Source organism: Macrobrachium nipponense, chromosome 29 (assembly GCF_015104395.2).
Source record: "Macrobrachium nipponense isolate FS-2020 chromosome 29, ASM1510439v2, whole genome shotgun sequence".
NCBI classification, from domain to species: domain Eukaryota; kingdom Metazoa; phylum Arthropoda; class Malacostraca; order Decapoda; family Palaemonidae; genus Macrobrachium; species Macrobrachium nipponense.
Window position 1 is genome coordinate 20001 of NC_061092.1, and position 24963 is coordinate 44963.

At 40.7% G+C, this 24963-nt stretch overlaps 1 protein-coding gene across 1 annotated transcript in view; it reads left to right on the forward strand.

The window, feature by feature from the left end:
- LOC135205990 (uncharacterized) overlaps positions 1–14693 on the forward strand; it is a gene marked incomplete at its 5' end in the record, with an annotated part of 19722 nt that extends 5029 nt beyond the window's left edge. Inside the window, 4 exons of the mRNA XM_064237161.1 lie at positions 7229–7361; positions 11394–11562; positions 13549–13755; positions 14457–14693. Of these exons, the coding sequence (XP_064093231.1) occupies positions 7229–7361; positions 11394–11562; positions 13549–13755; positions 14457–14486 (539 nt within the window). The remainder of the gene's footprint in view (positions 1–7228; positions 7362–11393; positions 11563–13548; positions 13756–14456) is intronic.
- Between the last annotated feature and the right edge of the window lie 10270 nt (positions 14694–24963).

Below are 24963 nucleotides of genomic sequence, written 5' to 3' on the forward strand. Positions count from 1 at the left end.
TCACATACGGCCAAGGACCGCTATAGGAAAAGCGTCCTTCGAGAGTGCTTTTCGTCGTCTAGTTCGCCTTCTCCGAGAAGAGGATGGAAGGAGTCGAAACTTTCCCGTCCTTTGAAGAGGAGTATGAAAGAGCATGAGCTCAATTCTAGTCCCGAGCGCTTCTCTGAAGAAGGAGCGCCTTCGGTAATAAAGAAGGCGAGAATACATTCAGGCTCTGGATCTGGAAGGGATCCTAGAGCGCCTTCCAGATCTCCCTCTCCTGATTCGAAAGATTCCTCAACCTGGAAAATATTGAGGAATATGCAAGAGCAACTAGCCTCGTTAGTAGGAACTCTATATAAGGAGCCTACTCGTAAGAAGGATGATAGGCTTCCTATTAAAAGATCTAAATACCAATCTCCTGTCGGGCGCGACGCACCCTCCAGGGGAGTTGTCGCACAGGCGGCCATCTCTGGGGGGAGCAATGCGCTAGACAGGAGAGAAGTAAGAAAGGAAGTTACTCCTGTCAAGAGTAGGGCGCCAACCAGAAGCCAGGCTCCGAGTAGGCGCAACGAGCCAGTACAACATTCAAGATCTTCAATCAAGCGCCAAGAGTTAGCTGAAGAGGAAGATCCTGTTAGGAGTAGAGCGCTTGTGAGACGGAAAGCGCCTACCGGAATCAATACTCCTACTAAACATCAGACGCATTCTAAGGATCAGGAGTATTTGGAACGACGTGCTCCTACCAGGCGCCAGGAGTCGTCAGGCCTAGATACTCCTCCCAGGCGCCAGGAGTATTCTGAACTGAATACTCCTCCCCGGCCCGCCAGGAGTATTCCGAAGCTTATACTCCTTCCAGGCGCCAGGAGTACTCTGGACTTAATACTCCTCCCAGGCGCCAGGAGTATTCCGAAGCTTATACTCCTCCCAGGCGCCAGGAGTATTCTGGGCTTAATACTCCTACCACGCGCCAGGAGTATTCTGAACAAAATGCGCCTACTAGAAAGCCAAGGAGTATTCGAGGCTCTCTGCGCCTGCCAAGCGCCTAGGAGTATTCCAAACACGTTACTACCTCCCAGGCGAGGTACTCCTGCTGTACACCAGGCGCATTCCTCGTATGAAGAGCCTGACATCGTGAAGAGAGTAAGAGAAGAGTCAGAAGAAAGAAGGGAGCCTTCTCCTTCCGAGCCTATCAACCCAGAAGATGCCTCGGAGGACGAAATGAAGGAAGGATCTTCTAATTATAAAGTTCTTTCGTCCCTTCTATTGGAGGAATATGGAGACTCTTTGACGCCAGCTGCTCCCCCTTCTCCACGCTCTCTGTTTTCGAGCACGAAAACACACAAGTCTTCCTCTTTCCTTAAAATGAAGCCTGCTATATCTATGAGGAGGGCTCACAATCTCTTGACTCCTGGTTCAAGAAGAAGAAGGAGTTAGGAAGGACGGTCTTTTGTATGCCTCCCGCTAAACTTACAGGGAGGAGAGGCATTTGGTACGAAACGGGAGAGAATATGGGATTGTCTCTGTCCGTTTCAGCTGAATCAGACTTCTCGAGTTTGGTGGATTCGTCGAGAAGGCACGCCTTGAATGCAGCGAAGGTAACGTGGGGGCTTTCGGAAACGGACCACCTTATCAAGGGACTTTTTCACACTTTGGAAGTTTTTAACTTCTTAGATTGGTCTCTTGGGGTTCTGGCCAAGAAATCTCAGGAAAAGGAACAACTCGACCCAGAAACCCTAAATAGCATCCTCGCCTGCATTGATAAGGCTGTTCAGGATGATCGGCTGAGGTATGCTCCCTCTTTGGTACAGGAGTTTTAAGAAGAGGGCGGTTCACAGTGCTTTCCTCAGAAGGCTGGTCTCTCCTTCGCAGAGAGCCGCCTTATTGTTTGCGCCTCTCTCTGAACACCTTTTTCCCTCGCAGTTAGTGAAGGATATCGCGCATTCTCTAACTGAAAAGGCCACCCAGGATCTCCTTAGACAATCCTCAAGGAAGAATAGGCCTGTGGCTAGTGAGGAAAAGAAAGTGGCTCGCCCAGCTCAGCAACAGCCCTTTCGAGGAGGTCTTCCAACTAGATCGATCGCCAGAAGGAAGTCACCGAAAAAGAGGGGCAGGTCTTCCTTCCGTCCCTTTAAGAAAGGGAAGTGAGAATTCTGTCCTCCAGACACCCGTAGGAGCCAGGCTACATTCTTTTGCGAAAGCCTGGGAAGACATAGGAGCGAACCCTTGGACGATGTCGATTATCAAGAAGGGGTATCGCATCCCATTCAAGGACATTCCTCCCTTGACAACATCACCGAGGGAATTGTCCGCCAGATACAGGGACCCTGTTTTCTGATGGATACTCTTCTCAGATGGTGGAACAGATGTGGGACAAAAGAGCAATAGAGCTAGTGCTGGATTGCAACTCCCCGGGGTTTTTACAATCGCTGTTCTTGTAGCAAAAGCCTCGGGGGGATGGAGACCGGTTCTGGACGGTAAGTGCGCTGAACAAATTTGTCGAACAACAGAAGTTCAGCATGGAAACGTCTGCCTCAGTCCTTGCAGCACTGCGGCAAGGGGATTGGATGGTGTCCCTAGACCTTCAGGACGCATACTTCCACATCCCGATCCACCATTCGTCGAGGAAGTACCTTCGATTTATGTTCGAAGGAAGAATCTATCAGTTCAGGGCCCTGTGTTTCGGCCTGTCCACGGCTCCTCAAGTCTTCACAGACGTGATGAAAAATGTAGCAAGGCACTTACATTTGAAAGGGATAAACGTCTCCCTGTACCTGGACGACTGGCTCATCAGAGCCAGGTCTCAAAAGCAGTGTTTGGAGGACCTGTCAATAACACTGGAATTGACAAAATCATTGGGATTGATCGTGAACCTCGAGAAGTCTCAGATGATCCCCAGCAGAACGTGGTTTATCTGGGGATTCAGATGGATTCTCGGGGTTTTCGAGTTTTTTTCCATCTCAAGAGAGAATAAAGAAAGGCTGTGCCACAGTATCGAACTTTCTAGGGAAAGAGCGCACTTCAGCGAGGGAATGGCTGAGCCTTCTGGGAACCCTTTCCTCGCTCGAACAGTTCTTTCTCCTAGGAAGATTACATCTTCGACCGCTTCAGTTCTTCCTAAGAAGAAGTTGGAGTTGGAAGACAGGTCAGCTCTCGGACACGTTTCCAATCTCGGAAGAAATAAAACATCATTTGAAGTGGTGGTTGATTTCCATTAAGGGGGAAAACCAAAAAGGAGTGTCCCTGCAAGTACGGAACCCAAGCCTGACATTGTTTTCAGACGCCTCAGAGTCGGGCTGGGGTGCAACATTGGGATCCAAAGAAGTGTCAGGCACCTGGTCGGCAGAACAGGTGTCATGGCACATAAATTGCAAGGAGCTCTTAGCAATTCACCTGGCGCTAAAGAGCTTCGAACACTTAGTCAGAGGCAAAGCGTTGCAGAAAATTCAGACAATACGACAGCTCTGGCTTATGTCAAGAAGCAAGGAGGGACGCACTCTTTTGCTCTGTACGAGCTGGCAAGAGATCTACTGATTTGGGGGCGAACCAAAGGAAGGTAGTTCTTCTAACAAGGTTTGTCCAAGGGGAGAGGAATGTGAGAGCGGACAGATTGAGCAGGAGGTTCCAGGTCCTTCCCACAGAATGGACACTCCACTCAGAAGTCTGTCAGAGCCTTTGGCTCCTTTGGGGGAAGCCTCAAATAGATCTTTTCGCCACATTCCTCTCCAAGAGGATAGAAACATTTTGTGCCCTGGTGGAGGATCCCCGGGCTTATGCAACAGACGCCTTTCTCCTGGACTGGTCAGGGATAGAACGTTTACGCTTTTCCCCCGTTCAAGATACTGGGGGAAGTAGTCAGAAAATTCGTGGCATCCGAAGGAACCAAGATGACTCTGATTGCTCCGTATTGGCCAGCTCAAATTTGGTTCACAGAGGTGATGGAATGGACGGTGGACTTCCCCAGATCTCTTCCAAACAGAATAGATCTGCTCAAACAACCCCACTTCGAGAGGTACCATCAAAATCTACCCGCTCTTGCTCTGACTGCCTTTCGACTATCGAAAGACTTGTCAGAGCGAGGGGGTTTTCTCGCCAGGCAGCAAACGCAATTGCTAGAGCCCGCCAGATCATCTACTAGGCGAGTGTGCCAATCGAAGTGGGAAGTTTTCAGAAAACTGGTGTAGGTCGAAGAAGCTGTCCTCTTCCAGTACCTCTGTGACCGAAATTGCAGATTTCCTTCTGTTTCTTAGACAAAAGTCGCATCTCTCGGTACCGACTATTAAGGGGTACAGGAGTATGCTTTCAGCAGTCTTTAGAAACAGGGGATTAGATCTAACGAATGATAAGGATTTGCACGACCTCATTCGTTCCTTCGAAACATCAAAATCACTTGAACCTAGGTTCCAAGCTGGAACTTAGATGGTTCTTAAATTTCTATCATCAGTAGAATTCGAACCACTTCACACTGCTTCGTTCGTAACATCACTAGAAAGTGTTGTTTCTGATGTCTCTTGCAACGGCAAAAAAAGAGGTCAGTGAGTTGCACGCCCTTGATTCAAAGAGTTGGCTTTAAAGGAGACTCTGCAATTTGTTCATTTCAGTCCCTTTTCTGGCCAAAAATGAAAACCCTTCGAATCCCTGGCCCAGGAGCTTCGAAGTGAAAGGACTTTCTAGTTTGGTGGGCAGAGAGGCAGAAAGATCCCTTTGCCCAGTTAGAGCTCTAAAATTTTATCTGGACAGGAAGAAGCAGTTGGGGGGTTCGCATAAAGGTCTTTGGTGCTCAGTGAAAGACCCCAAGAGAGCAATGTCCAAGAACGCCTTAGCCTTCTTTGTTAGAAGTGTTATCACAGAAGCTCATAAGAATTGTCCAGATGATTCTTTTAATCTTTTAAGAGTGAGAGCCCACGAAGTTAGAGCAATCGCAACCTCTGTGGCGTTCCAAAGAAATATGTCACTCAAGAACATTTTGGACGCAACTTATTGGAGATGCAACTCTGTGTTTGCATCCCATTATTTAAAAGACGTGCGAGTTACGTATGATAAATGTTTTTCTTTAGGTCCGTTTGTGTCAGCACAGACGGTTCTGGGTAAAGGAGAAAGCACCAATCCTTAAATTGTGTTCATAACCCTCTTGTCGGATGTGTTCTCGTGTTTTCGGTGTATGGGAGTGTCAGTTGTCGCACAGGCGGCCTTCACTTCTCTTCATTTGAAAATCGAGTGACATCTGACTATTAGAGGGGTACAAAAAATTTGTTATTTTTGTATGTATGAGTTTCGAGTTTGTGGTTGTTTGCTAAGAGTTTGGGGATAACTCTAGGCAATCTTAGAACTAACACGGGTTAGGATCGGGTGATCGGGATTGGTTGTGTGCTCCTTAAATAAATGCGTGTTGTCATATAAGCGGATGTGCTACCAATTGACAAACGCCAGTTAGGTTCTGTCGAGTAAGTGGAAGAGACCCCATCGACAGATCCACAAGAACTCTTGGCCACAGATCACTATCTCGCTAAGGCTCTTGAGATGAAGCAGACTCCTGGGCAGTAGCCACGAAGTCTTCCATCTAAAAAGGTAGGAACTAAGGTTTATTTATACCTACAACATATGTTGTTTACCTGTCTAGTCAGTTAGTTAGCTGTCTCTTGCCCTCCACCAAAGGGTGTCAATCAGCTATGTATATATCTGACAGGTAAGTTGAATGTATGAAAATGACATTGTTATGATACAATAAAGTTTCATACATACTTACCTGGCAGATATATACAATTGAAGACCCACCCAGCCTCCCCGCAGGAGACAGGTGGAAGAGAGAATCTGATTAGAAAACGGGAATAGTTCCTAGTCCTGCCACCCAGAGCAGGGCGGTAGATCACCTGACCTACCTGTAGCGAGTGCCGCGAAATTTGAAATTCTGTCGGGAACGACGGAGTCTATAGCTATGTATATATCTGCCAGGTAAGTATGTATGAAACTTTATTGTATCATAACAATGTCATATTTGGGGATATTTCTCGGAGAGAAATACGGCGAATAGGCGAATTTCCCACAAATAATGGGGGGGATATGTTCCAGAGAGAAATCCATGAATGTGTGAGTCTGCGAATCCTGAGAACGCGAATACGGGGAGCCCACTGCATTTGACACTCTGAGAGAGTATGTTAGATTTTGATACACTTTGAGGTTAACGTTTCAGTTGATATTGTACGTACTCGTTGTAGTAGTATTTTTTATTTAGGTAGTAACTCTCTCTCTCTCTCTCTCTCTCTCTCTCTCTCTCTCTCTCTCTCTCTCTCTCTCTCTCTCTCTCTCTCTCAACCAATTGATTGTTTGGTATCCTGCAGTAATGGAGTAATTTTATATTTGCTTCAATCGCATTTTGTGGATTTCTGTAAAGACCACAACTAACTGTTTCCATTACATACCATCACTTCATCATTAAGAAAGCGTTAGCATATCTCAGTATTTATTTTGAACATTCATCCTTTGTGCGTATATGTCCCTCACCCCATCGTTATGTACTCCTTAGAACCTTCCCCAGGTATCGAATGCTCCATCCATCCAATAAGAGCATTAGAGTTATCTTAGGTGAACTAATCATTTGCCCAATTTACAAGGGACAACAAACTGCCTGGCCTGCTATATAGAAAACTGCCCTCTGATATTTGATTTGAAATTTTAGTCATTGAAAGGGATGCATTTTGTGCCAAGCGTAGGACGTTAAATAAACTGTGATAAATTGTAAAATACTCTGGATGACTCACGTCTGCAAGAGCTAGGTTTGGTGTAAAAGTCAAATTCAATGTGGGAGTAAGTTGATTCAGTTATTCGGTACTGTTTGTGAATGATCACTGATAGAAAAAAAAGGAGGCAGTTTTCTTATAGGCACTCAACACCGAAGATCTTTCTTGGGCATAACACATTAGAAATGTGTCTTTCCTGGTTTATGGCTCCTATGCTGGGTTTCTCAGGAAACAGTAACGCTGTGAAAGTATGCTTGGCTGCTACTCATTTCGCTTCCCACATAGCTTAAGTTTATATTAATAGATTGATGAGTTAATAAGATTCACAATTTTCCTTTTGGTATGCAATTTTAATACATTAAATTCACTTGCATTGCTGTTGAAATTTAGTGGACATGATACCAATTAAATAGATGAAAAAGTGATTAACTATTTTAAAGTGAGAATGGTAAGCGTTGAATCCGAGTCTGGAGGATATCCAAGCTAATCTGTTTCATCGTTATCATCCTTAGCGACACAGTCTACTCCCAACGAAAGCGTGGGTGAGGTTCCAGTTGTTCCACCTCTGCCGCTTGTCGAGGGAACCATTCCCACTCAGATACTGCCAGAGGTTCCGTCCCCTCCAGATGTTAACATTGCAGTCAGGTATGTGTCGAGGTTATAAAATAGACCTCTCTTTCTGTAATTGTGATTGGGTCATACTTATGTGTAGGGCTATTATAGTGTACTTCTTGAAGGCCTTTACGTCCAACATAATTAAGTTGATAAGCAATTGTTATTTGGACTTTGATGGTATTGAAAGTTGCTCATGAGAAGTGATGAGGGTAGTTGGAAAAGGGCAGGTTGCAATATTGGAAAATAGTAATGTAGAGGGATATACAGTAATACCTCAATCTTATGCGATTTGAGTTGTGTGAATTCTCAATAGCGCTAACTTTTCATTGGAATCTAACTAATTATCATATGCGAGTACTATTTCACAGACATGTGATCTCAACCACTTCATTTTTGAATCCTGCAAAGGTGTTTGTTCAATTTTTTTCTATGTAAATTAAATAAAACTAAATAATACAAATAATAATTTTTCTCTCTCTCTCTCTTTTTAACTGAGAAGAGAGAATTTTTATGGTACATGTAGTTTGTACTGTTTATTAAAATTTTCAGATATTAATGATATAATAATGATAATAATAATAATAATAATATATTTTGTAACTGTAGTTACAAAATTTGTGATAATAATATAACTGTAGTTACAAAATTTGTGATATTATTTTAAAGAAACAGGGGAAAAGAAAAGAGAATTATGTTGTATGTATGTACACACTCCTATATTTTTACCAACCATTTATTTCTTTTTTATGGGTAATGACTTAAGCCAAGTTTTAAATCGAATTTCAGTAACTTTAATTTCATTCAGAAGATAAGCTTAATATTTAGGGAGCATGATTATGGTCATATTTAGTGTTCAAACTCTAGAAGTAAGCTTTTATTAGCCATTTTAGAGACCGTGACAAACTTCCGTGAAACTTCCCTTTGTGGAAGGGGGTCTGGTAGCTAACCTCACGTAATTTTGGGGTATTAATACTGTATGTACGTATAATACATAGTAGAGATTATGAGACAGACTTTTGACACTCATTATGATTCTTGCATAATGTATATTTAATAGACCATAGAAGTATGCATTTCTTTCCATTTGCAGAATAAGCAAATTCATTATTCAATGAAAGCCATCTTACTGCTCAATATTGTAACACAAAAACTTGAACTTGAGTAAGGAAAGAGTAGCAGTTAGTTGTGCAGTTCATTTCCCCATTCGTGAAAATTAATGAACAGTCACCTGTTCGTTCATTTTTATCTTCCAGACATGTTTGTTTGTGCTCAAATACAAGTCTTTATTCTTTACATTGGAGCTAAATCCGTATGTAAAGAAATTCAGTTTTGTATGTCAGGAAAAATACAAGTTCCTCTTAAAAAGTTGCTCTTTGTCTCGGAAATACTGGTCAGTTGTTTCGTAGAATTCTGGTATTCAGAAAACTGATCAAAGGTGGCAAGCTCCCAGTTGGTTAACCCTTAAACGCCGACTGGACGTATTTTACGTCGACATTTTTTGTCTCTTGGGTGCCGACTGGACATATTTTACGTCGACATACAAAAGTTTTTTTAAAAATTCGCGGAAAAATACTTTTAGGCCTACCAGCCGAAAACTCTTGAATCACGCGCCTTGGGGGATGCTGGGAGTTCACGGATCAAGGTGTTGTTTTGTTTACAATCGTCACGCAGGCGCGCAAGCGCGAATTTCTTTCTTGCCGCACTAAAAAGTATCTGTGACACATCTCGGAAATTATTTCGTCACTTTGACATAATTTTTTTACCATTTTAAATTAGCCGTTACATAAAGTTCTATATATGAAAATATGCGCATTTTTATGTAGAACACAACAAAAAAATACTCATGATTGTAGATTTTATCAGTTTTGAGATATTTTCATATAAATAACGATAAGTGCCAAAATTTCAACCTTTGGTCAACTTTGACTCTACCGAAATGGTCGAAAAACGCAATTGTAAGCTAAAACTCTTATATTTTAGTAATATTCAATCATTTACCTTAATTTTGCAACTAATTGGAAGTCTCTAGCACAATATTTCGATTTATGGTGAATTTATGAAAAAACTTTTTCCTTAAGTCCGCGCGGTAACTCTTCCGAAAAAAATCATACATGCGATTGTGGTAATTTTTGCACCATTTTAAATTAGCCGTTACATAAAGTTTTATATATGAAAATGTGCGCAATTTCATGCACAATACAACTAAAAACAACCCATGGTTGTAACTTTTATCAATTTTGAAATATTTTCATATAGAAAATGATAAGTGACAAATTTTCAACCTTCGGTCAACTTTGACTCTACCGAAATGGTCAAAAAACGCAAATGTAAGCTAAAACGCTTATATTCTAGTAATATTCAAGCATTTACCTTCATTTTGCAACAAATTGGAAGTCTCTAGCAAACAATATTTCGATTTTATATGGTGAATTTATGAAAAAAAATAACATTTTCTTTACGTCCGCGCGGTAACTTCCGAAAAATCATACGTGCGGATTGTGGTAATGTTTGCACCATTTTAAATTAGCCGTTACATAAAGTTTTATATATGAAAATGTGCGCAATTTCATGTAGAATACAACTACAAATAATTGAAGGCTGTAGCTTTTCTCATTTTTGAAATATTTGCATATAAATCACGATAAATAGAAAAAAAACCACGTTCGGTCAACTTTGACTCTACCGAAATGGTCGAAAAACGCAATTGTAAGCTAAAACTCTTACATTCTAGTAATATTCAGTCATTTATCTTCATCTTGAAACAAATTCGAAGTCTCTAGCACAATATTTAAATTTATGGTGAATTTAAAAAAAAAAACTTTCCTTCCATCCGCGCACCGGATTCTCCGCCACAAATCTCCGAAATGTGTACGTCCCATTCTCGGAATATTTGCTCCGTTTCATATTAGGCATTTCATAGAGTTTTATATATGAAAATGTGCGCAATTTTATGTAGAATAAAACGAAAAATATTTGAAAGTTGTAGCTTTTCTTATTTCCGAAATAATTGCATATAAAAAAATATATATAAAAAATTCGACATTCGGTCAAATTTAACTCGTCAGATATGGTCGAAAACTGCATTTGTAAGCTAATATTCTTATAGTATAGTAATATTCAATCATTTATCTTCATTTCGAAAGAAATTGGAAGTCTCTAGGACAATATTTAGATTTATGGTGAATTTTTGAAAAAAATATTTGTTTACGTCTGCACGTTACGAATTCATACATTATTTTGTGATAATATTTTCTCTGTGTTGCTTTTATCGTTTTACAATGTGTTATATACCAAAATGATTGCAATTTAGTGTACATTACAACGAAAAAAAATTAACTTGTTACTTCAACCGTTTTGCGCACAGCGCGATTTGAATACAATTATATATGAAATTTCGTTTTTGCGCTATCATATATCGCATTATTTATATATGATAATGATAATTTTTTTTCATTTCTGATGGTTGCATACTAAACTTCAGGCAATGACAAAAAAAGGAGCCAAAAATGAACTCTTAATCTGGAAAACTAAGCGCGTTGTGATTTTTTGAAAAAAATATTTTTTCCGCTTCCGCGCTCAATCTGAAACACCTCCGGCACACGGGAGACATTTTTTTTTTTACCGCTTCGGCGTTTAAGGGTTAATAGTACTTACCTCCCACCAAGAGTAAGTCTATCCTAATGTTAAGACCAAAGGTTTGTTTCGCATATGAACAAATGACAAATTTGTAGCTAATTTGCATTTTTCATAACTTACAAACCTGATGTCTTAACATACAAAGGCCCACCTCTAACCACCCCGCTATCAACTAACCTGGGTTGGAAGAATAACTAACAGGGTCACGAGTTAATGAGGGGTATGTGGGTGGCTCCACATGTCTCGTGACCAAGCACAGATGCCAATAGTCCCTTGCGTACACAATTATTTTAAACTTTACCGGTTTCCAGCTGGCGCTGAGTATTTATCCTAATGTTAAGACCTCAGGTTTGTAAGTTATGAAAAATACAAATTTGTCATATTTTAATATTTTATAAATTATTCATTGGATGATTCTGTTCATAGAGCTGCTCCTAGCCCAACGTTGACACAGCCAGCTGGGAACATACCGCCGTGGTCCATTTACGCCGAGGAGGCGCACCTGATGGTCATGAGATTACGCGAGGAGAAAGAACAAGAAATCAAGAAACTCAACCAAGATTGGCGTGATAAGCTGGATGCCAGAGAAAAGGAGGCAAGTATTTTGAAGCTGTAGTGTTATATCAGTGGGCTACTACAGCAGTGAATAGGTCATACCGTATATGGTTAGTGTAATTGCCCTGAGGGTGAATGTGAATAGATTTTTTTTTCTAAAGGCAACATTGTTTTAGCAGAGTTCATTACCTGTGGTCACTTTCCACATAGCAAACCAGCTGCTACTGTCTCTTGTGAAAAATTCCCACCTTGTTTAAGAAACTTTTGACACGGCAGTAGTAAATGCTATTTGGAATTGGAGTAGTCTCATTGGAGGTTATTTTAAGTCACTCTAGTTTCTACTTAGTACAGGTCTCTAAAGGTGCCAATGTTTGTTGAGTACTGATCGATAATTTTATATGCAAGGTTGTTGAGGAGGTTTCTTTTGGGTTATGACTTCCTCTTTTAAAATCCAGCTCAAACTGTCTTGTTAAGAGTAGTTTCCTTGTTTAGTTGCTACAGTAGCTCATTACAAACAACAAGATGTTTCTTTGAGGAGGAGAAGGCAGCATCAACCTCTTTTGTTTTCACAGGATGAGCCAAGCCTTTGTGAGGTATAGAATGTTCAGACCTTTAATTCTCCCATGAAGGCTTTCACGAATTTATTCTTGCATGAGAAATGAAAACGGAGCAACTTGAATTCTCGTTTGAGTTCCCGCCTAGTCTGTTGGTTTTAGCTTACGTACTCTTGAACCCCTGCCTATTTGCTGTTCTGGATTCAGGGGCTTCACCTATTCATGGATTTTTGTGTGGAATGTATGTCGACATTATTCGCAGAAGATTCACTTATCCAGGGATGCGTATCCCGCGGGGAGGGTGCGTACCGGAACCCCCCCCCCCCCGAAAGTTTAGAAGCTGTGAATAGTTGGAACCCCAATAAAAAACTGAAAACGGCCTATTTTGGCAGGTAAAACTCAAGAAAACCCATCAAAAAATTTTTATACCTGGTTTTCTTAATATTTTTATGAAAAAAAGTGCATTTTATGATGAAATTTATTTAAAAAAACAGGAATTTCTGGATATTTCTCAGAAAAATATCACGAATAGGCGAATCTCCCGCGAATAATGGGTAGATGTGGTCCAGAGAGAAATCTGCGAATACGTGAGTCCACGAGTCTGGAGAACGCAAATACGGGGAGCCCACTGTATTTTCATGTTATTTTTATGACTACATTTTTCATGATAAAACTTTTAAAATAGGCAGGTACAGTGGACCCCCCGTATTCGCAGATTTCTCTCAGGAATGTTTTCCCGCATTATTCAAGGAAAATTCGCACATTCGCGGTATATTTCTATGAGAAATATCCACAAATTCCTTTTTTTTTTTTTTTATCAATTTCATTATAAAATGCACTTTTTCTGATAAAACTATTAAAAAAACCCAAAATAAAAATTTTTAGTGGGTTTTTCTTGAGTTTTAACTAACAAAATAGGCTGTTTTTAGCATTTTTATAGGGGTTCCTACTATTCGCAGGTTCTAACTATTCACAGGGGGCTCTGGTATTCATCCCCCGCGAATACTCGGGGACCACTGTATAAGCATTTTGAGGGGGTGTCAAGTATTCGTGGATTTTAGGTATTTGCAAGGGATTGTGGCCCCTTTTCCCTCCACAAATCCCAGGAATTGACTGCATTTGTTTTTGTTTTTGTTTTTCTTTATAGTTTATTCTTGAAATCAATGTTTTGTTTTACAGTCTGCTTTCCCCTTTTGGGGCCCTTGGTGCTTGTAGCATTCTGCTTTCTCTAGAACTTGTAATTTTGCCCAAAGCTCAAATCTGTGCATTGTTAATTATAATACTGTAAATTGTTTACACTATTCCCTTTGCTAATCTATTTTATTTTGCTTTTCTGTTTCTCATAGCATTGATTCTGTATCCAGTTATGGTATCATGTTCTAAATTTATATAAATTAGGCTTATATTAATCTCACTGCCCTACTTGGTTACCAGGTTGTTTCTTACCCCTAATACTTCATACACTTCTGCAGTTCATCAAGATGGCACGCCTCTCTGAGGACCAAGTGGCCAGCACCCTGAAGGAAGTGGAAGGATTGTTCATGAAGGCTTCCTGTTCTCCCGTCTGCCAAAATCACCAGGATGCCGTCATGCATTGCTACCAGGACCATCCCCGCCAGTCCCTTCGATGTGCCAGGGAGGTGGAGCAGTTTGCACAATGTGTGGATCTTTCGCGTCTGGTAAGTGCGACTCGATTCTTGCTGCCGGACTGTATACACATGACCTTTTCTGGTCAGTTTTCTTATACTACAGACAGTCCTCAGTTAATGGCGATCCTGTTTTATCACCATAAAATCAGAGCTTTATGGTGCCATAACACACTGAGTTCCGATTATCAGTTAAAGGCGGTTTTCGCTTATCAGCAACCTGCCAAGAATGTAACCCCCGCCGATAACTGGGGACTGAGTGCCTGTGTTTGGAACACTGTGTAGCCTCTGCACTTTAGTAACATTAATGATGATGTCAGCATTTTATTTTCGAGGTGTCATAACGTATTTTGCTAATTTTGTTAATAATCTAGCATGGGTCTTATTGTTTAGGTCCAGAATAAAAAAAATAGCTTTCAAGGTTATTTTACAGTAAGCTTCTATTTCTCTACAACATCCCTGAGGATTTCATGCAATTAGAACCTTAAAAATTCAAGATTCAATTGAAGATTCAGTGCATTACTACCACAAAACATTTCACACTGTAGTTTAATCATTTATTTAAATATTTATTGATGTCAATTTAATTTTCTTGTCTAATTTTTTTCTGTAACTTCTTGCACATGAACACCACATTCTTCCGAAGTTTGAATTTCATGTCAGTGGCTCCTATAGGCTTCTTCCATATGAATAAGGATTTGTCTTCAGAATAATAATAATAATACCTTTTTCAGCAATCAGTCATGAAGCAAGAAGCACACTGAGGTATCACGCTAAATGCCACATCAAGCACTGCGTCAGCTACAAAAAGCACTTCGAAGTAAGCGGACTGCGAAGGAATCTATTAGCAGACTAAATGTACAGCATTGTTTCTTTTGTTGGAAAAAAAAGATGTATATGTCATAAGATTTTGAATAAGATTCATATTGTACAGTCATAATCTTTTATTAATTAAAATATTTACAAAAGAATTCTCCGTTCGTGCGAGATGTTTCGGTCACCTTACAAGTACTCTCTGTCCCTTGGGGGATTCGTCTTGGCAAATCGCCTCCCTGGTCTGCAAATAAAAAAGAAAACAAGTCAAGGACTATTACAGTTTACATTAAGAATCTACAGTTTTCAAGATACCATTACGTAATATATTGTTTTTCATTTTGTTGCTCCCCTCAGTGGAATAGAATGGAGTGTAAAATTTGGGCCTAGCAATGGGATGTCTGTATGAGATCTATCAGCGCTGAAAGGGAAATTGAGACATTGAGACTAAAAAGGTTTGCACTATGAAACAATTGTTAGGAGAGGGTGGAAAGTAAGAGGGAAGAAAGAGAATGGGAATGGAAGTACAGTTAAAAGAATGAAAGAAGTTGCAGCCAGGGGCTAAAGGGATAAAAACAATTATTAGGAGAAGGTGGGAAGAAAGAGAATGGGAATGGAGGTAGAGTAAAAAAGTATGAAACAAGTTGCAGCCAGGGTCTGAAAGGACGCCTACAGTGCACCGTGTTCATAGCAATGATGGTACTAGCCCCCTGTGAGGTTTGCTACCCTAAAGGCAAAGCTATTTAGGAATTATGAAGGAAGTTACTTTGAAATATCCTATTTGCTGAAAAAAGCAAGATCATTACATGAACTCAAGGAAAAGCATGTTCTAACCCTTCTTAAATATTGCTCCGTACAACTGCACTCAAAAATTGCAATTAAAAAAAAATGCAGTTTTGTCATTTTTTCTTAATATTTAAATATGAATTGGCAATTTCCCAGTTTTCACTGATTAGGGTAACTAAAGTTGTATTACTGTATGAATATGAAACCATACCAAAGAGTCTACCAATTTGACAAACAAGGTTTACAAAAAATATTAAGTCATATGGCAAGTTGGACTGAGAAATGGCTGACTAATTCATTTGAGGTTCTATCGTGTCATGACAGAAATTTAAATTTGAATCACGGTTAAAGATGAATATGAGACGGAGATGACTTAGACAAGTCCTTGGCAAAATTCCTACAAAACTAGTATACATGATAATGTCACTAGGATTCCTATGTGCACCAGAAAAGTTGGTAAACACACTGCTAAACTGTCAGTACTTGGATGAGAACTTTGCAATAAGAGTACAATAGAATTTGTGGAAGAAAAAGAATAATTAGGCATTCTCTATCAATTGAAATTTGAACAGCATAAAAAATTAGTTCATGTGGACTATTCACCAAACATGTATGGGGGTAAATGATGAGCATGACTAACTTTAAGAGCCAAAATATTACTTGACTACATGGCTCTTGTACGTGAAAAGTGCCCAGTACCGAACTTGACCGTTCCATCTCCCTTAAGGAGATGTCACAGGAATGGTGTCATTTGGGAGAGGGCACTTGTTCCCTCAAGACACTGATGGGCTCCCTAGCCTTTGAAATATAATGATAATAAATTTCCCTCCCAAGGTGAATCCTATAGTTTCAAAATGCACACAAATTAACAAAAATTTCTTGGGGGGGGGGGGGGGGTGTGCTAAGAATGGGGTCCTCACCCTCCGCTGATAGGGCATATTTTCTGTCATCTTTGGCATTTTGCCTTCAAAGTCTGTCTAGAGATGCTAGTAGTATTGGCAGACAAAACTAAAGTCACAAGTCTGTCATCTTGTAATTAAAAATTGGCATCTTTGTGAGAAGTAAGGAGACAAAAAATTTTTTTTAGGTCAGACACCCCTTTCCAGGATAAATTCTTTCCATAAAAGTGTTCGATTTTAGGAAAAATATTTGGATTTAATAGACAGCAACCAATAATATATGAATCAATGAGTCAGGAACTAAATGTAAATTTGATTTGAATCAATGAGTCAGGAACTAAATGTAAATTTGATTTACTCTTCTTTTTTAACACTGAATACACTTCTCTGGATTTAATAACTCAACTTGTGCTCTTAATACGATATTAGATGGAAATTATAAACAGAGGGTAAATGCTTCATTGATAATAATGTCGCTAAAATGTCCCCTCTCCATTTCAGGGGCTATTTTATAGTATACATCAAAGCAGCAAAAAAATTATGAATAAAAAATTCTGTAACAAAAAGTCTTCCATGTCTATTCAACAGATTTTGTTTCTGGGTGTTACGAACTGACCTCAAAGCACAATACTTTAGCTTCAAAACCATATACGTAGCTTGCAGATTATCTAAGAGAAAGTGGAAAAATAATCTGAAAAAGTAAATATGCAAGAAGTATCTGACTAATCCTATTTTTTTCCATTTGATATAATGGTAATGAGTGATTGCATTTATTCAGACCTAAAAAGTTCTAACCTCTAACACTTGACTTTTATACTGCATGACAGGCATGAGAGGATTAAAGGCTGCGCACTTAAAGTCGGGGCATATAATAATTCAAGGAAATAACTTGCCTCGTTTGAACATGCAACAGTGTAGACAGACATTGCTTATGAACATCCAAATATGATCAAACAGGAATGCAAATTAAAACTGTTTAGAATGCTCCTCTTTGCCACCTGTACGATCAAATTTTGTTCTGCAGTACTGGATGTACAGTGTATTGTGTTTTAGGATGTAAAAATGTCCAGTACAGGCAGTCCCCGGGTTACGATGGGTTCGGCTTACGACTTTCCGAGGTTCAGGCGCTTTTCAATTATATTCATCGGAAATTATTTCCAGGGTTACGACATGTTCCAGGGTTATGGCGCCTACAACACTGACCTGGCAGAAGAAATATGACACCAAACATGCAAAATAATCAATATTTGAAGGCTTTTTTGATGAAAAATGCAATAAGAATGCAGTTTACTTAGTTTTTAATGCACCCAAAGCATTAAATGAAAGGTTTTCTTAGGATTTTTGACCATATTCCGGCTTACGACGGTTTTCGGCTTAAAACGCGTCTCAAGAACGGAACCCACGTCGTAACCTGGGGACTGTCTGTACTTTACTATATCATACTGTACTTAAAAAGGCATACAGTAACCAACTTATGATGAACAATTCAACAAGCGAATGACCGCCCAAGCGAATGACCGCCCGGAACGTAACTTGCCCGTGAGCAGGGTGGTGTCTGTATAAAATTCTCTTTTTATATCTAATGTTTCCTGCTAAACTTCTCACATCCTCATTTTAAGAAATGTACAAAGGAATGATTTTAACCTTTACACCTACAGTGCACAGATACACAGGTAATAAATGTGCAATCCAGACATAATTACCAAAAGGGAGTACAGGCAGTCTCCGGGTTACGACAGGGGTTCCGTTCTTGAGACGCGTCGTAAGCCGGAACATCATCAAAAATCCTAAGAAAACCTTACTTTTAATGCTTTGGGTGCATTGAAAACTATGTAAACTGCATTCTTATTGCATTTTCCATAAAAAAAACCCTTCAAATATTGATCATTTTGCATTTTTGGTGTCATATTTCATCTGCCAGATGAGCGTTGTAACCCTGGAAATAATGTCTGATGAATATAATTGAAAAGCGTCGTAACCTCGGAACATCGTAAGCCGAGACCGTCGTAACCCGGGGACTGCCTGTAGGTACTGTACTCACTTATGATTCCAAGGATGCTTTGTAGTAAACGTCAGTTCCCGCAGCTCCTTGACGATGAAGAAAGGATGCTGTTTTCGGAATAGCTTCTTCGTGGCACCTGCGTCTTCAACTTTCAGTATTGTGTCCGCTTTGGAAGCTTCGGGTAGAGGCTGAAATCAGTACCCAAACATGAATAAAATATTCAGCCATTGGATGACAGGACAAAAACAAATTTGGCTTACTCTACAGTAAGTATTGAATTACCAATAAAAGCTGTACTTTTCCGAGTGTGAGGTTTTATGTAGTCTCAAGATTTAGATAAAATAATAAACTAGAATCATTTATACAATGAATTTTACGTAGTTTTCTTGCCCATAATGATGGAATTTTTTTGCATCAAAAACAGCAATAGCTATAACTCATACATCTAATTTTAACGCATAGGGATGATTACCTTTCACAGGGCTTAAACACCATACAGTGGTCCCTCGGTATTCGCAGGGGATGCGTACCAGACCCCCCCCGTGAATAGTTAGAACCCGCGAACAGTTGGAGCCCCCTATAACAATGCTTAAAACCTACTTTGTTAGTTAAAACTCAAGAAAAACCCACAAAAAATTTTTCTACCTGATTTTTTAATAGATATATCACAAAAAGTGCATTTTATGATGAAATTGATTAAAAAAACAAAAAAAAACAGGATTATGTGGATATTTCTCATAAAAAATACTGCAAATCAGCAAATTTTCCACGAATAATGCGGGGTTCTAGGGAGAAATCCGCAAATACAGGGGGGCGGGGATCCACTGTACTGTTAGATTATTCATACCAGTGGTACCAACCTTTATCATACTGCAATCCATTATAATCAACTCAAAATGACCAATGACCCCCCTTTAAAATTTCTGATTCAATAATACAAGTAGTCTCTGGTTATCGGCGATAAGCAAAAACTACCATTAACCGAAACTGATTTATCCGATTAATGGCACCGATAGCTTGTTAATGGTGCCTGCTTTAGGTATGTTATGGCGCCATAACTCTATTATATTGGTAGTTTATTACGTTATTAACCGGAACTTGGCGCGTTGTGGTGCCATAAATCGCCGATTTTATGGCATTAGATAACCAGGGACTGCTTGTATTTATATGTAATGTCCTGGTACAAAAATAACACTGCCCTGTAATAAATTTGCTTATTTGCACCAAAAAGACATTACAACTATTTCAGTTCAATAAGCTTTGTTCAGCAGCAGTGGGAAAAAAGCTCAAACAAACCCTCGCTCAAGAAAGATCTTGCAACCCCAGATTAAAAACCTCTGATTTAAACCAACTAACAATACAATACAGTTGTGATTTAACCAACCACTTAGGATAAACAATGGCATCATAACAGAATAATTGTTGCTCTTTGGAAAACACAGCCTAAGATTATATTGAAAGCATTTGCCTTGTGCTGTACACGGATACACAACCAGTGGTAGATTTAGGGGGGGTGGCTGCCAGCCCCTTCCCTTCTGATATGAATGGCAGCAAAAATAGAAACTTATAATAACAATATTACTAGTAGCAGTAGTTGCTGTTCTTGATGCTGTTGTAGCAATGCGTAGTACATAGTATAAAGAACAGATTTCAGAAATTAAGTGTAGAATAGAAAAAACAGGCTACGAGGGACTAAGAATACGAGAAAGAACAGAACAGAACAGCACTGCGTATATACGTATCCCAATTTCAATCAATCAGCTGAGATCTGTACCTGATTCCATCTAACAAGAATTATTGGTTACAGGTTTTAAAATCCCAGCCCAAAACATTGCTGTGAAATGTATAACGCCACTTTGCTGCCAGGTCTCCAAACTGTACCCAGCTAGGGAAGTTAACCGCTCACCCCAGACCCCCTAGCTTATTGCCTCGTGCCTTCAGCGCTTGTCACCCCTTACTTTGACAAACAGTGCCCCTTTTCCCAAATCCTGGATCCACCACTGTACACAACCATTATGTTCCATACAAGTAGATGAAAGCCACTGAAGGAGAGACGATACATAATTTACATTCCACCATGAATACTTAAGACTTCTAAATGTAATGAACTTTAAAATTATTTGGGGCTCATAAACCAGAATAGCTGGAGGACTACAATATTTCTCATCAATCTTATCTAATTACAAGAAGACTCATAAAAGGTCCTGAACAGATTTTCCCATTTGGAACACCCAAGAGGCAAACTACATACTAAGGTATATAAGAAAATGGACCCAAACATGTATAACCCATTTTCATGCTCTTAAAATAGTGATAAGATTAATGCAGAGCGTAGATCCACCTCATAATGATGTCCTTTATGATTTAATGAATGAAACTGACTCCCATTACTAACACAAGGAATATACAAGATAAAGGAGTTTCAATGGCTTTAGGAACACACATCAGAGCTGATGGGAGAAGTAACGGAACAGGAGGAAAATCATGTTATAACAGAGAAAGACCAGAGTTTCTTAAGTGTTGAACATTTGCAGCCTTAGGTGAGCATTATAGCAGTCAAAACAAGGACAGCCTAAGTGAGGTGAAAAGAGATTACTGGGCTCGGTGTTATAAGACAGTAAATCTTCAGTATAAATAAAGAATTCATGCTGCGTGAATAAGACCTGTTCCTCTCAGTGAAAAACTGAGACTACAGACGTGACAACAACAAAAATGATATGTTATGATACAATAAAGTTTCATACATACTTACCTGGCAGATATATACATAGCATCGACTCCGTCGTCCCCGACAGAAATTCGAATTTCGCGGCACACGCTACAGGTAGGTCAGGTGATCTACCTGCCTGCCCGCTGGGAGGCAGGACTAGGAAACTATTTCCCGTTTTCTAATCAGATTCTCTCGTCCACCTGTCTCCTGCGGGGAGGCTGGGTGGGTCTTTAATTGTATATATCTGCCAGGTAAGTATGTATGAAACTTTATTGTATCATAACAATATCATTTTCATACATTCAACTTACCTGTCAGATATATACATAGCTGATTGACACCCTTTGGTGGAGGGCAAGAGACAGCTAGTTACTGACTAGACAGGTAAACAACATATGTTGTAGGTATTTATAGACCTTAGTTCCTCTGTGTTTCTAGACGAGGATTGACTTCCTAGCTATTGCATAGGAGTCTGCTCATCTCAAGAGCCTTAGCGAGATAGTGATCTGTGGCCAAGCGTTCTTGTGGATCTGTCGATGGGGTCTCTTCCACTTACTCGACAGAATCCTAACTGGCGTTTGTCAATGGGAGCACATCCGCTTATATGACAACACGCACTTATTTAAGGAGCGCAACACCGATCCCGATCACCTGTTCCTAACATGAGGGTTCGCGCTAAATTGAAAGAGAGTTATCCCCCAAACTCCTTTCAAACCTCCAATAAAAATCATTGAGTTAAAATAAATTCAACTCATTATAAAGGATCAGTGTCGGCCTCCTATCCCAGCAACGTATCGCCTGATACGTATAAACCAAGAGAGAAGAAGCTCTCGTAGGTTAACTTGAAGTCCTTCGTGTAATGAGTAGTCAACCCATAGTTGCATCTCCTATATGTTAAAGCTAATATGTCTTCCTGACATATTGTTACGAAAAGAACAAGAATTTGCAAAAGCTCGCACTTTAGAGCTTTTTAAATTCTCAGCTGTTTGAAGGTATCATCAAGTCACTTATGAAATGCTTTAGAGATCACCATTGTTTCAAAGAAGACTAGGACTTTCTTTGAACTGGATCTCATCTGGATGAAGCCTAACGCCTGGCTTGCGCCTGGCTGGCGCGAGGAGTATCCTGTTTAGAATACTCTGGCGCCTGACAGTCGTAAAACTCTTCAGAATACTCCTGCCGTCTGGAAGGCGCATCTTGCTCCAAATATCCTGGCGCCTGTTAGGAGATATTAAGCTCAGCATTACTCCTGGCGCCTGGCAGGAGTATCGCGCTTCGAATACTCCTGGCGCCTGGCAGGAGTATCGCGCTTCGAATACTCCTGGCGCTTGGCAGGAGTATCGCGCTTCGAATACTCCTGGCACCTGGCAGGAGTATCGCGCTTCGAATACTCCTGGCGCCTGTTAGGAGTATTAAGCTCAGAATACTCCTGGCGCCTGGCAGGAGTATCGCGCTCCGAATACTCCTGGCGCCTGGGAGGAGTATCGCGATCGGAATACTCCTCGTCCTCTGGATACTCCTGGCGCCTGGCAGGAGTATCGCTCTCCGAATACTCCTGGCGCCTGGGAGGAGTATCGTGCTCGGAATACTCCTGGCGCCTGGCAGAAGTATCGCTTTCCTAGGAGGAGCATCGTGATCGGAAACTAATCCTGGCGCCTGGTAGGAGTATCACGTTCCGAATTACTCTGGCGCCTGGGAGGAGTATCGTGCTCATCGGAATACTCCTGGTGCTTGACAGGAGTATCGCGTTCCGAATACTCCTGGCGTCTGTTAGGAGTATTAAGCTCAGAATACTCCTGGCGCTTGGTAGGCACATCGCGCTTCGAATACTCCTGGCGCCTGGTAGGAGTAAAAAGTCTAGAATATCCTGGCTCCTGGGAGGAGTATCGAGGTCAGAGTACTCAAGGCGCCTGGCAGGAGTATCTCTTCCCGAATACTCCTGACCTATGGAAGGCGCATCTAGTTCCGAATACTCCTGTGACTTGGTAGGAGTATCGCTCATGGAATGGCCTTTCGAATGGCAAGTATATTGCACTTAGCGGGCGCTATACTCCTATCAGGAGTTCTCTCTTCTCCAGTTGGCTCTTGTTGCTTGGATGAAGATCTTGGCCTAGAACGATCTATAGTAAAGTCAGGCTCTTTGCGCCTACTTGGCGGGCCTGGCTCCTAGTTGGCGCCAGACGCTTGGCAGGAGTTACTTCCTTTCCCACGTCTCGCCTGCCTAACGCATCGCTCCCCCAGAGATGGCCGCTTGTGCGACAACTCCCCTGTAGGGTTCGTCGCGCCCGACAGGAGATCGGTATTTGGATCTCTTAATCAGAAGTCTATCATCCTTTTTACGAGTAGGATCTTTAGAAAGTACTCCTACCAAAGACGCTAATTGCTCCTGCACATTCATCACAATTTAGTCCGCTCCATCCAGTAGGACAATAGGAAATATGACATTGTTATGATACAATAAAGTTTCATACATACTTACCTGGCAGATATATACATAGCTATAGACTCCGTCGTTCCCGACAGAATTTCAAATTTCGCAGGCACTCGCTACAGGTAGTCAGGTGATCTACCGCCCTGCTCTGGGTGGCAGGGCTAGGAACTATTCCGTTTTCTAATCATAATCTCTCTTCCACCTGTCTCCTGCGGGGAGGCTGGGTGGGTCTTCAATTGTATATATCTGCCAGGTAAGTATGTATGAAACTTTATTGTATCATAACAATGTCATTTTCATACATTCAACTTACCTGTTCAGATATATACATAGCTGATTGACACCCTTTGGTGGAGGGCAAGAGACAGCTAACTAACTGACTAGACAGGTAAACAACATATGTTGTAGGTATAAATAAACCTTAGTTCCTACCTTTTTAGATGGAAGACTTCGTGGCTACTGCCCAGGAGTCTGCTTCATCTCAAGAGCCTTAGCGAGATAGTGATCTGTGGCCAAGAGTTCTGGATCTGTCGATTGGTGTCTCTTCCACTTACTCGACAGAATCCTAACTGGCGTTTGTCAATGGGAGCACATCGCTTATATGACAACACGCACTAATTTAAGGAGCACGCAACCAATCCCGATCACCCGATCCTAACCCGTGTTAGTTCTACGATTGCCTAGAGTTATCCCCCCCCCAAACTCTTTGCAAACAACCACAAACTCGAAACTCATACATACAAAAATAACAAAATTTTTGTACCCCTCTAATAGTCAGATGTCATCCGATTTTCAAATGAAGAGAAGTGAAGGCCGCCTGTGCGACTACTGACACTCCCATATACCGAAAACCCGAGAAACACATCCGACAAGAGGGTTACGTACATAATTTTAAGGATTGGTGCTTTCTCCTTTACCCAGAAACCGTCTGTGCTGACACAAACGGACCTAACGAAAAACATTTATCATACGTAAACTCGCACGTCTTTTAAATAATGGGATGCAAACACAGAGTTGCATCTCCAATAAGTTGTGTCCAAAATGTTCTTTAGTGACATATTTTCTTTGGAACGCCACCGAAGTTGCGATTGCTCTAACTTCGTGGGCTCCCACTCTTAGAAGATTAAAAGAATCATCTGGACACTTCTTATGAGCTTCCGTGATAACACTTCTAACAAAGAAGGCTAAAGCGTTCTTGGACATTGCTCTCTTGGGGTCTTTCACTGTGCACCAAAGACCTTTCTGCGAACCCACCAACTGCTTCTTCCTGTCCAGATAAAATTTTAGAGCTCTAACTGGGCAAAGGGATCTTTCTGCCTCTCTGCCACCAAACTAGAAAGTCCTTTCACTTCGAAGCTCCTGGGCCAGGGATTCGAACGGGTTTTCATTTTTGGCCAGAAAAAGGACTGAAATGAACAAATTGCGGAGTCTCCTTTGAAGCCAACTCTTGATTCAAGGGCGTGCAACTCACTGATTCGTTTTTGCCGTTGCAAGAGAGATCAGAAAACAAACACTTTCTAGTGATATTACGGAACGAAGCAGTGTGAAGTGGTTCGAATTCATCTTGATGAAAGAAATTTAAGAACCACATCTAAGTTCC